This window comes from Xiphophorus hellerii, chromosome 15 (assembly GCF_003331165.1).
Source record: "Xiphophorus hellerii strain 12219 chromosome 15, Xiphophorus_hellerii-4.1, whole genome shotgun sequence".
NCBI classification, from domain to species: Eukaryota; Metazoa; Chordata; class Actinopteri; order Cyprinodontiformes; family Poeciliidae; genus Xiphophorus; species Xiphophorus hellerii.
This window is the reverse complement of record NC_045686.1, coordinates 9,821,692-9,834,606: the sequence shown is the minus strand read 5'-3', so window position 1 is coordinate 9,834,606 and position 12,915 is coordinate 9,821,692. Positions and strand designations below refer to the sequence as shown.

Below are 12,915 nucleotides of genomic sequence, written 5' to 3'. Positions count from 1 at the left end.
AAAACAAATTTAGGGTTTAACTTCAAATTGAATAGGCTTTAATATACTGTACTAAATTAAATGCATATGGACAATAATATTTTAGGCCAAAAATGAATTTCAAACCACCTTTAAATTGGGGTTAAAAGAAGCAAAAAATACAATACAATAGCTGTAATACACACAAACCAGAAAAAAACTTTTTGGACTATCTTCCTAAAAGCGTGTTGGTTTCTCTTTTGCTGAATTTATGGCTCGTTGAGGCATGAACTCCATAAGACCCCGGAGGGTGTGCTGTAGCACTAAAATGTTAGAAAATCCTTTAAGTCCAGAGGTGAGGCCGTCATGGCATCCAACAGAAGTATGATTGGATTGGGATCTGGGGAGTTTGGAGGCCAAGTCAACATGTCAAACTCCTTGAGCTCCTCAAACCTTTTCTTTTTCTGTTTATGGCAGTTTCATTGTACAACTGAAAGAGATCACAGGCATCGAAAACAGCAGGGAGACTTTGACTGATGTGCACCTATGAAGCCTCATACACAACACAGTGTTTTCTGACAACTTTCAATCAGCTCCAACAATAACTGCTTCTACAGTTTTAGTTGTTTTCCTACCCATGATCATATCGCTGCACACAGGGAACAACCCATAGGAGCTGAAATTTTGTAGTCATCTAGGCATCGCAATTTGGCCCATGTCAAATTCACTAAAATCTTTGGACTTGCCCAATTTTCAAGCTACCAACACACCAAGTTTGAGGCCAAAATGTTCGCCGAATACACTCTGCCTTAAAGGTTATGAAGCAATTATAAGTGTAATTCACTTCTCAAGTCAGTGGTTAGATTATATAAAAAAGAAGTTTCTTCAACCCAAAACTCTAAGTATTAAATACTCTGAAAAAGTGCGCATTTCAGTGAGTAACTTGAAAATGCAGTTTAACAAAACAGCTTGAAGAGCAGATTACCAAAGGTAGCATATCGTTGTAACAAGTCAATAAACAACATCACTACTTTTCCTCCAGTGCAGGTAGATGCCACTCCCTTTAAAGTTAACAATCCTTTTAACTGAGTATTATTTAAAGGAAATCCAATAAGGCTATGCCCATAACTTAATTATTCCCAAGTGCTTCTAAAAGATGTTTGTCCAGTGAAGACGCTACACAGTTAAGGGTAAAGAGAAGAGTTCAATATCCCACTGTCTTACAGTATCTGAAAGAAGAATCAGATGCGGGAGGAGAAGAGGAAAAATAAAGAGCTGACCAGATATTGCTGCACTTTTCACGGTGAGAGTAGACACAGTTATCGCACGATTTACCAGGGTGAAGAAGAAAGAATCCAATGTCTGCACAGCTCAGTTTAGGCAAATCATAGTACACACAAACGGGACAATCTCCTTTTGAAAACGAATAATGGGTTTTATGTCACAAAATGACTAATGGCTCAAAAGATCAAACAGGCTGAGAGCCACAGCTGAGAAGATCTGTCATCCAGCACGGACACAACAGGTCTGAGCTGAGCAGAAGTGGTTCCCCTGCTGTCTAATTGGCCAGTTAGCCATGGGTAATGTTGTCAAGTGCTCAGAAGAAAAAAAAGAGGAAGACCATTAGTTCACTGCTACTCCCAGTGGCCCTTCTCTTCATCCCAGTTTCACCTGATTCATCTCTTCCCCACTTCTCCGAAATAATGTTCACAGCAGAAACTGTAATCGTTTCCTCCGACAAATCAGGAAACTATTAAATATAATGTGCTCTTTTATGCACGCAAGTGTAGGTCTGTTCGCCTCTGCCTCTTCCGTTTCTGTCTCCCTGTCCTCTAATGGACGCTGTGAGGCTTGGATTTTATTCCTACACCCTGAGCCATGTCCCCCAAGCTCTTTAGCCCTAATGAGGCGTAGACGGCAGGAGCGCCAGCTTTGCTAGTCCAGTCCTGCGGCATGACTGACAGCAGCCGAGCTTCAGGGGAGGGCTTAAATCAGATCCAAGGGCTTTGCACATCATTAGTGGTATGTGAAGGGGAAGTGCTGCATTTTTCGTCAACCCAATGAGGCTCGGGTTATTTTCCCTTTAAAGACAAAAAGGAAATTGTGACTGCCCTTTCAGATTAGAGGTGAAGAAACTTTATGTTGCCAGATCTTGTTAGTGTGTTATGATAAACATAGTTGAAAAAATATACATATAGGAATTTAACTTTGTGACTCGCATTTCCAGATTTATTGATGCAAATAAATAGTTAATTTTATGGCAGATATTTTTTATAGTGGTACAGCTTTACTGTCTAGTCTTAGTCTTTACCTTTGGTTGAAGCAGTGGAACTCTATGAAAAGCTTTCTAGTTAAATTTTAATTGCTGGTGTGTTGTTGTCTTTATTGTGGATTGCTGTAAAATTAATTGACCAATGGGACATGAATACAGATCTGAATCTTCATTGAACCTACAAATCTGGACATGAGGGAAGGGCGAACAGATTGGATGGATAAAGTGGTGGGAGGATGAAAGAACAGATGATTAGATAGATTGGTTAGCAGGTACATGGGTGCTGCATAGACAAAAAGATGGACAGAGAGATGGACGGATGAAAGACAGATGAACAAGTGAAAGGATAGATTGATTGATAGTGTGCAACTTTTAAAAAATCTACAACAAAACAGTTTTATTGGATCAACTTTTTAAAAAAATTCTGATTCTGACGACATTAAACGGTACATGGAAGAAATTCTGAGACTAAAAACATGGGAGGGATTGGTTTAAATTTGACTTAGACTAAAACAAAACTTTGTGTCATTTGTGGAATTCATCAAGATTCTATTCTCAATCTCCACTTTTACTCATCTTACAATATCAATGCAGGTGCCACACAGCTTTCTACAGGTGCAACTAAAAAACATGGAATCTTGTGGAAAAGTTCCAATATTCATCAATAGTCATTTCAGAAAATGAAACTCAAATTAATACACATAGAAAAATTCTTCAAGCATTTGTTTCTTTTACTTTTTATGATTATAGCTTGCAGATAACAAAACCCTCCAAATTCATTGTTTTGAAAATTAGATGACATAATTAAAAATTGATTTTTTTAAAACAGACTCTTACAGTGACATCATCCAGAATATCCATGGTCAAAGATGTATAGGGTCAGGGTTTCCTCAAGTGTAAGAAATTTAGACAAATGTAATTTCCTTTGGCGGTAGTATTTAGTTCCTCATCTATGGAACTCCTTTAAACCACTACTAGCCTAAATCATTTTATTTTTTCATGTCTTATCTGTTTATTTTTCAAATTGCATTTTGTTTACTTTTTATATCGTCTTGAAAGTGCCTTTTAAACTAGTTTTTAATTTCTTTAGCACTTTGTATGAATGATGCTGTAAAGTAAAAACCACCTTGAAATACATACATATTTTCAAATCCTACTTTCTTGTCATTTTTTTCTATCTTCTCCATTCTTTCTGTGATCTGGAAAATACATAATTCATGACTATTAAAAAAATCCAACACTGTGTAGGAACTCTGTAAATGACAATGTTGACTAAACCCTCCCTTATTTACAAAGAGTAAACAAAGACAAAGTGGTTCTAAAACGGCACTCTCCAACTGCTTTATTTTGGATAATAGTTTATTCTTTTCAAACCGGAAAGAAGCAACCAAGTCCAATTTTTAAGAGCAAACTTCTTTCTGACGGCTACAAGCAGGCTTCAATACAACCTCACAAAGTCATGCAACAATGAACAGCTGATCCCAACTATGTTGAGGAAATAGTTTCAGGACTTGAACTAGGCAAGCTGTAGCTTTACAATGAAAAACAACATGCTTTGTGCGTTATGTAACTTACTTTCATAAGTAAAACAAATGCTTAGTTTATTTATATCTCTTAACTGGATTTAAACCAAGCAGCTCAGTCTTCTGAGAACATTCATTCTGATTAAACCTCATTATCTAATAGAGAGTAATTCATAATTGATAATTATTTTAACTGAATCTTTGAGGAACGAAAATGAATTAGAGTAATCTTAATACAGGAAATCCAAAACTTTCCAAAGTCCTTCATCAAGAAAATCCAAGTCATTTCCTTAAAACCCAAACCGCTCACACCTCCTCCCCTCATCTTGCTCCTTTTCCTCCTTCCTTACTGATGCACAAACCAATCAACCAATGTCAGAAGACCCTATAACAAGCCGATTTAAAATTCAACTGAGTTGAAGTTTCTCCTCTTGGACAATTCGCAGATTTTCCAAAGCCCATTAGAAGCCATGCACTTGCCAGATAAGACAGTGACAGTTTATTGTTTGCTGTATGGCTGCTCTGTGCATGAGGGAAAGACTGCAAATTATTTTTAGCTAAGTAGATTCACTTCAGCAGTTTGTCATCATTTTTTGCTTGTTATTGTGTTAGTGAGCAATGCAGTTGAGCTGTCAGGTTTGCTGATGCACAGCCCTGCAGTCACAAAATGAGACTGCCAGGATCATTTTCTTGGGACAGAGAGGATCTCTAGAAGAACAATAAAGTTGGTTAATTTTCCTTTTGTTTGGTTTACCTTTCCACAAAAAATAATTTAAAAAACTGTACACCATTGCTAAAGATAATGAATTTTAAAATACAATTTATTTAATTAGAATCAGGAAACACTTAATTAAAAATGTCCTGCACTTTTCATTGAGTACATGATAAGAATAATTTACTGCAATTCAGTTATGATCATTACACCTTTGCAAACAGCACATTCTACTAAGCATGCACACTACCTTTACATTTATCAGTCTTGTTATATTTTAAAATTTTTATGGTGTTTTTTTTTAGGTTTTAACAATGAATAGAGTGGGATCAAGAATTAATAATCAATATTTTTCATGGTATTTGTCTCTGACCACTGATAACCCAAAAATTTCTCAAAGCAAATAAAACATAAGTATTGTGATGATACAGTTCAATGCAGTATGCCCTGCTCGTTGTTGTTTTTTATTCCCAACATTAAAATGTTTCTTACTAACTATGAGGAGAGTAAAAAAAAAAAAAAGTAATATCAGCATAGTGCATATCCTGAGCCTGGGTGATGAGTCACACACAACATGCTGCGCCTCATTTCTGCATCACTACTGATGAAATCACATACAGCATCGCTACCCTTTAAAACTCCAGTTGCTGGAGGGAAGACAGGTTGCACGTCAAGAGTTTGGGTAAGCAGAGGAAGAGTTCAAAGTCTCTGATCAAATTTAAGAAAACTTTTAACTGCATTCTCAAGCGTTTTGCAGATAACAGCAGCTAATTACGCACATTAGCAGCGTCCTGGTCAGGAGCCAAATCTGTTCCTTCCAAGTCTCACGCTTACAGGAAATTAAAGCGCCGATATGTAAAATTCTGAAATTGACTGCAGTCATTAAATATTCATCTGCACACAGCGCATTTGCACCAGTCAAAGAGGCAGTGCTTCACAGCCGACTAGCAGAATACTAAAATGTCTCTCTTCCCTTGCAGCAGTGGCCTCGAGCAGTAGAGAGACATGAAACAAAAGAAAACAACAAATTCACAGGACAACGTGACGGGAAAGAGCAAGTGCCCTGGTGCATTTCTTATTCTTCATGGATGACAGACTGGACAAAGTCATTCCTCTGAGTCTGGATTTATCCATCAGAGCAGCTAATTTACACATCTTCACTGCCATACAGAGAGCAGCCTGCTTGATTAGCTATATCCTCCTGAGACCCAGAAAAAAAAAAGTTTTTGAATTTTTTTTTTTTTTCACTACATGACTCTTTGGAGTGAAAAAACATCACTACAATTGAAAAAGTTTCAAAACATGTTATTATTTATTTATTACAGTATGTCCTTTGGAGAGGACATCGGGACTCTCTTGTGGCAAATATGAACACATTTTGAGGCCCAGGATGTCCTCTCTAAGGACCAACAGGATTTAACACAGTGGCATGTATGGTTTCAGAGTTATGAACAAAAAAACCTATGTCCTCCACAGAGGACAAAAATGTATTGCTGGGTCTCAGGAGGATATACTGTAATTAAAACTTAATGAGGGAGTACAAGTCGTGTTAAGCTTCCTTTCAGACCTCACAAACAAAGTCTTAATGACTAAGCTCAGTCATACTTTAAGGACCTTCTGGTGCTGTTTTATCCTAACAGAGCAGTGGTGTACTCCCATGAGACCAGGACTGTTTTCCAAAGTTTAGGTTCTGGAATCAAAACTGCTGCAGTAAGGTATAAAGCATTTCATAACATACAGAATAATTACTTCTTCAGGCTCAAGTGATTCTAAATTCCCATGATAAAAGTTACTGAAAAAGAATCATTGATTGTCTTTCTATCCTTTAATCATACAGCAAAGTTTTAGTCACTGTGTACTTTGAATAAATGTGTGTTGATATTATTTTCTGTTTTTCTGTCATATTTCGAGGTTCCAGTGTGATGATTTGGGGCTGCTTTGCTGCGTAAGGAACCAAATAACTTGAAACAGTTGATGAAAACCAAAATTTTGTTCTCAGTGAGTCCACCTCTCAAAATCTCCAAAAAGTCAACAGTTTTGGAGTGGTCTAGTCAAAGGGTAGGCTTCAGTGCGATTAAGAAGCTGTGGCATGACTTTAAAACGTATGCTGAAAACATTTCAATGCGGCAGAATTCAAACAATTGTGCAAAAAAAAAAAGAAAAAAAAAGAAGAGTGATATGTCTGGCTCATTGCCAGTTGTTCCCAACTTGATAGAAGGTAGAGCGAGCATTGATTAGATTTAGATTAATTACTTTTCACATAGAATCAGGTTGGTCTGAATTCACGTAATGATTAAAATAATCTCTTGAAAACTACAGTTTGTATTTACTCAGGTTATCGTTGTCTGGTATTAAAATTTAGTTTGATGATTTGAAACATTTAAGTGTGACAGGAAAGCAAAAAAAAAAGAAAACCTGCAAGGGAGAAATGTGTTTTCAGCACCTTGGATGATGAATTAAACAAATGTTGCACAGCTCTCCTTGAAGACATAAACTCAATGTGTTCCCATCGACTCAGAACAAACTCAATCAATTAGACACACAAATTCTATCTCATCAGAGATAGAAAGTATGGCACCTGCACTGGCATGTGCTGCAAAAAAAAAGAAAATCAACTTACCGTGTGCCATCAGCTTTCCAGCTGACTTTATAAGGATTCTGCTCTAGAAAACGAAGATTTTGTCGGTCCATGGACACTGGCTGCGCACCCGGAAATCCAGACCTGTTATCAGAAAATATTGTAATTGGGCTCAAGTTAAGTCCAATATTTCATTAAATCACATAAAACATTACATCATATAAAACAAAAATTATCAATTTATTTCACAGGAACATCCATCATTACGCAAGACATCGATCACATATATACACTCTTATTGAAAACTACGCAGTATCTCTTCTTAGCTCAATATTAAGTCTAATAATTCTTTATCAAGCCCAAAGTTTACAAATCTTATAGAAGGCTTTTTATGTAAATAATTGCTTGAAAATCCAAACATGACACATGTGACACTGAAAGGAAACAGTGACTGGCTAAAAAAACATTAAATTACATCAAGAGTTAGTAAACAGCAGAGAGAAACACTTAAAACTGACTTTCATTTCAACATGCAATGGACACAAATGCAAGTATTTTAATATGTAGACAGAAAACCACTGATGGTTAATAATAATCAGATTATGGCAAACATTAGTTTCTGCTTAAAATGGCTAAAAATCTCACCCACATGTATGACATCAAGAGCATATGATTAAAACATTGCTGGTCTGCATTTTGAGGCCAGTTTGTCTTGTTTACACATGAAAGACTTTGTCTAGTGAGCTTCTGATTGTTGAAGTGAGAGTGAACATCATGAATGAGATCAAAGGAGATATATGAGGGCTTCAAAAAAAAAGCCTGGGCTTTTTAAAGAGTCTCAAAAGAAGTAGAAATCAACCCTGGCACTGTATCGAAAAAAGATGGAGGACAAAAACAACTACAAACATGGTCATACAAGCAAGCTTATCTCATGAGGAGATGAGAAGGTGACAGAAGAAGCTCCCGAAATTCCTGAAATGTCATCCTGAAACCTACAGCAGGTACAGTCAGAAAAAGACTGCGCACATTTAACTCTAATGGGAGGCATGCAAAGAGGAAACATTTGTTCCACCTTTCAAGATAAAGACCAGATTAAGGTTTAATAAAGAGAACATAAACAAAGAACAGGACTTCTGGAGAAATTTTTTTATCTTTAGATGTACGGGTGTATATTGAATTATTCTGATACCAGAACAAGAGGACGTGCTCGCTCATAAACCAAATGCAGATCCCGGGTTGGTTGTGTAAATAAGACTAATTCTTACTTATCTCATCTGACTAAAAAAAGTTAAATAAATAAAAATCTTATATAAAACTATTAAGAACAGAGGTTAAAGTGTTATGGTTTGGGGAGGCTTTTCTGCACCAGAACTTTCCACAATGATTTTTTTCCATGCATCAAAGGGTGCTTAAAGAAAATGACTAAATTTGATGTTTCTTAATAAATAAATATTTCATAGATATAAAGCTTGTTTGGGAGTTTTTAAGCTTGAACTTTAGAAATGTTGCCTAGTTATTTCCTTAAAAACATACAGTATATTATAAAGTCTCTCAAAGTGAAAGGATGAGCTCAGAAAGCATGAAAAATGTTGCCCTCCTACAATAGATAAGATAAATAAAGGAGACTCCACGTAATTTTGGTTCTACACACCAATTACTTCGAGAACATTTTCTCTTTTGAAACCCTTCATGGAAAAACCCTCTGCATCAGCCCATTTAGATGACATTGTAAAACTAGAAATTAGCACACAGAGCTTAAAGAAAGTATTTAAAAGCAAGCAAATTACAGTGTGGATTGTTCTCTGTGCTGGGATGAGACAGCTCAGCGGGGCTTGCAAGTTCTGTTAAAAAAAAAAAAACTGCTATGGTATATTCTCCTAAAATATAAAAATCTATTTCTGATTTTACCCCCTGCCTGAAAGTGTGAAGATGCTCCAAAAAATAAAAAACAAGGAGAAAATAAAGTTGAAACAGATGAGTCACTCCTAACTATGTACACCTACATACATTTGTATACACACAGTTTCCCAAAAGAGAGAGAGAGAGGAGCGTGACTAAGGAGCGCCTCACCTGTCCCACTCGGCCATCTCCTGACACATTCTTTGGATCTCGCCCAACTTGGGTTGGGTCGTGACCTGTGTGACCCCTTTCACTGAGATCCCTTCAAGAAACACTGCACCCTGAGAGGAGAAAGTAAAAGAAAGAGGAAAGTAAAAAGGTGTGGAGTTTGGAATAAACATTCACCTCCTCCTACACACAGTGATCCAAAACAGATGTTTCTTTGGTTCTGAGTAGCCGAGTGCAAAAGGAGCAGGCAGAGATATTCAAAGAAAAATCCTATTTTTATTTTTAACCATCTAAAAACATTGACACATTAATTATTTAAAGTATTAGCCTCATAAAGCTTGCTATTCTGCCTCGACTCAGTCTCACTACAGCTTTAACCTTGCTCTTATACTGCTGACACAATCACTACTAAAGTACTTCCTCCTTTCATTTGCTTGTTTTTTGATGCTTGTTCTGAGCAGGTAAGTCCTGCTAACTGCTTCAATGTGAGAGTAAAAAGAGACAAACAGAAACAGATAAGGCACAACAGTGTGTCATCTCAAATACAGCAAATCTGTATTAGAAAAAATAGCTGCAGAGGAAAGAAAACTTAGTAATGTCTTATGCACTCCATTCAGCAATTAACAAAATATAAAGGAGCATAGACATTAAAGTCAAAACTCCCTACTTTCCCAGAGTCATCTCAAATTTTGCTAACAATAAAAAACACAAAAGTTCACAAAAAATAACTAAAGATCTGCTTTACATATGGAATTTACTAAAGGTTCTCCAAGGAGGGAGGAAAGACGGGAAATCTGTCATCCATCTTCCCTTTGTTTTTTGCTTTTGTTCTGTGGACGACAGATGGAAGGTTGGACAAAAGGAAAATTATTTCTTGGCATTTTTATTCTTAACCACAAACAAAATCTAATGCCATAGCTACAATAAAGTTTCTCATAATAGAAAAATCCGATACATTTAGGTAGGGAAATTTAGTAGCAGAAAATAATCCTTAATTTCAAATCACTATCTAATCTGAACAAAAACCGATTTTAACAATTCATCTTATTAAGAAAAATAAATTAGTTATATTTTTTGTTTGCCGTCAGTTTCATTATTCAACCAAAACCATAAATTATTTTTTTGGTCTTAAAACCAAAAATGTATTCTGCATCTTGTCGCATAGAAAACCAAAATGTAATGCAAACTTAATTTGAAAATACAGTTGAAAGCAGATTTTACTTCCTTTTTTTTTGGCTGACATGAAATTAGACCAAACTATTTTGTTTTAAGTCAAGATTTCTCCAATAATGGCTTTTTGCTTATTTGTCCCATTCTCACTGACAAATATGGTGTAACAGATTTGAAGCCACCTTGCTCACACACTCCAATATTGGAGTTGTTGCTCCAATATTTCCACATAACGCCTTTTGTGATGCTATCCATTTTACACTCTGCAGCAAAACACTCCCCTTTTTATTCCAAAATGTTGTAATGGTCATTATGTCCAAACATCCCAAGTTCAGCTTCACCAGACCAAAATGTCACAAAAAATTATTTGTCCAATTGCAATTTCAAACTATAATCCAGCATTTAATTTTGATTTCAAAATAATGGCTTGTTCTACACTCAACCTTTTTCACTGTGGATAATGAATCTTCCCCTTGTTTTTTGCTTTTGTTCTGTGGTTGAATTTGCTGAAATTGGTCCAAAATGCATCCATGATTTCTGGGACACACATACTTACAGATGAATATGTCACTTTCAATCTTCTGGGAATTGTACCAAGGGATGGACAAAACTTGTGAAGGCCTACTATTCCCATTATTGATAACTTAGCGGATTTTCTAATGATTTAAATAATGGAGTTTTTGAAGTGTTGCCACTTAACTCAAATTTTACACATTAACTACTACATTAAGACTACGCATTATTTAAAATTCTGAATTTGAAACAAAACAAAGTCATTTAGTCAATAGAGTAATGATTTAATCAGTCACATAAGTGATCTTTTCTATAAGCTCCACTGTTTGTTCAAAAACAAACCTGAAGAGAGAGGGATTATATCATTCCGATTGCTTTAAAAGTTGATCATGATAATACTGGGTAATGGCTTGGCCTCCAGCAATTTACCATCAGCGATATGTTCCAGCTTCCTCTAAAATGGTTTGTTACAGCAGAGTGCACACGAGTGAGAAAAGGGATCTAATTTCTCCCTCACCTCGAATGCCTCTGACCTGGCAGAGAGTGTGGCTAATCTCCTGAGATCAGAGCTGCAGAGTCCAACAGAGCAGCAGAAGTGGATTCTGGGTGGCCACAAGAAACAAGAAATAAATTCATTTTTAAAAAATCCATAAAAGAAGCAGGTGGGCTAATGGATGAAATTATACTTTTAGAATAATTATGAAAAGATTAGAGGACTTTAGCAGGCTCAGAAGGAACAAAAAATGTTTTAAAACCACCCAATTACTCTGGTTACCATTAAACATTGAAGTCAAGTGTTTCCACAAATACTCTCGGGCTCTGCACATATTTTTCTCCTAACAGCCAGGCAGCCACAGACTGGTCTAACTGACGAGGTGGGCCTCTCAACTGAGAGACAGTATTCCTTAACGACAGCCGAGTGCTGCAGTAACGGCTCTAAGAGCTGCTGCTCTCTTCTCCAGATCTGTCTGGTGGATCATATTCTCGCCTATTAGGTTCGCCTTGACTCAGGTTTTCAATCTGGCCGCAATAAAAAGTTAAAAAATACATGTTATTCGCAGTTATTTTTGAAGTAGCGTCTCACTACAGCAGTAAATCTAAGATTAGAATTACAATTTGTTTATCACATGTGGTTAATTAATATATATATATCTATATATATATAGGGCACTATTTTTACAATCCTGCATCACATCACATCAGCCAGTACGGAGCCTCTGACCAGTTTTAGTTTCTCCTTCTTCCTCTTGCCCGGCGCCAACCCCGAGGAGCTGGGGCCCGACTCCTGGCCGACAGCGTTGCCGTCGTCGTCCACATCGCCGTCGTCGTCGTCGTCGAAGCACCACTCGGGCAGCGCGGGGGCTGGGGGCGTGTCCTCTTCGTCACCATAGCGACAGAAAAGCTCTTTGAGGTAGTCTCCCTTATAGATCCCAGGAGCCCGAGCCTGGGCGAAAGCAGCCACAGCTGCCTCGATGCTGATAAGGAAAAGAAAAAAACAGATGGGGAGGGTTTGTGTTTGGTAAAAACTCACCCGGGCAGGAAAATAAATAAAAACTTTATATCACCAATACTGCGATGTTAAGTTTTCAATGTGATGTTTTCTGTTCCTAAAGAGATAATAAATATTTCCTATATTACAGATGATGACTGGATTTGATCAAAGTACCATAATCATTTTGTAAAAGGTCTAGGTGTATTCAAATTTAGTTACAAACAGTCTTTTAAGGCTGCAGCAGCTAAATGAGAGGACTGATTTATACTTTTTAGCAGCTTAAGGTTATAACACGGCTCTTATTGTCATTATAAACACAAAGGAAATTGTATTCATTTTAAAATTCATGAATTTAGGCTCCAACACAGTTATTTTGGAGCAGTTTGGGTTACATAGTGAAACAGAAGGACCTTCGCTAATAGAGGTGGTGCTACTGTGGCCTCAATTCTAAAACCACCTCTAAAACCAATTCTTCACCTCTTCACAGCTCATCAGCCTAAATCAACAAACAACAATGCATTGCTTTGGAAGTTTACATAATAGACCAGCATAAAGTAGACCATAGTTGGAATACTCTGTTTTGTTTTGCTTTGTTTTTTATATATATAAAAAGCAGGTGTGGCCTGAATT

The 12,915-nt window shown here is 36.7% G+C and overlaps 1 protein-coding gene across 1 annotated transcript in view; it reads right to left on the bottom strand.

The window, feature by feature from the left end:
* Positions 1 to 12,915, bottom strand: part of rngtt (RNA guanylyltransferase and 5'-phosphatase) — a 92,817-nt gene that overhangs the window by 73,452 nt on the left and 6,450 nt on the right. Inside the window, exons 6-8 of the mRNA XM_032585648.1 lie at positions 12,016 to 12,268; positions 9,114 to 9,223; positions 7,086 to 7,187 (exon numbers count right to left, since the gene is read on the bottom strand). Coding sequence (XP_032441539.1) covers positions 7,086 to 7,187; positions 9,114 to 9,223; positions 12,016 to 12,268 — 465 coding nt within the window. The remainder of the gene's footprint in view (positions 1 to 7,085; positions 7,188 to 9,113; positions 9,224 to 12,015; positions 12,269 to 12,915) is intronic.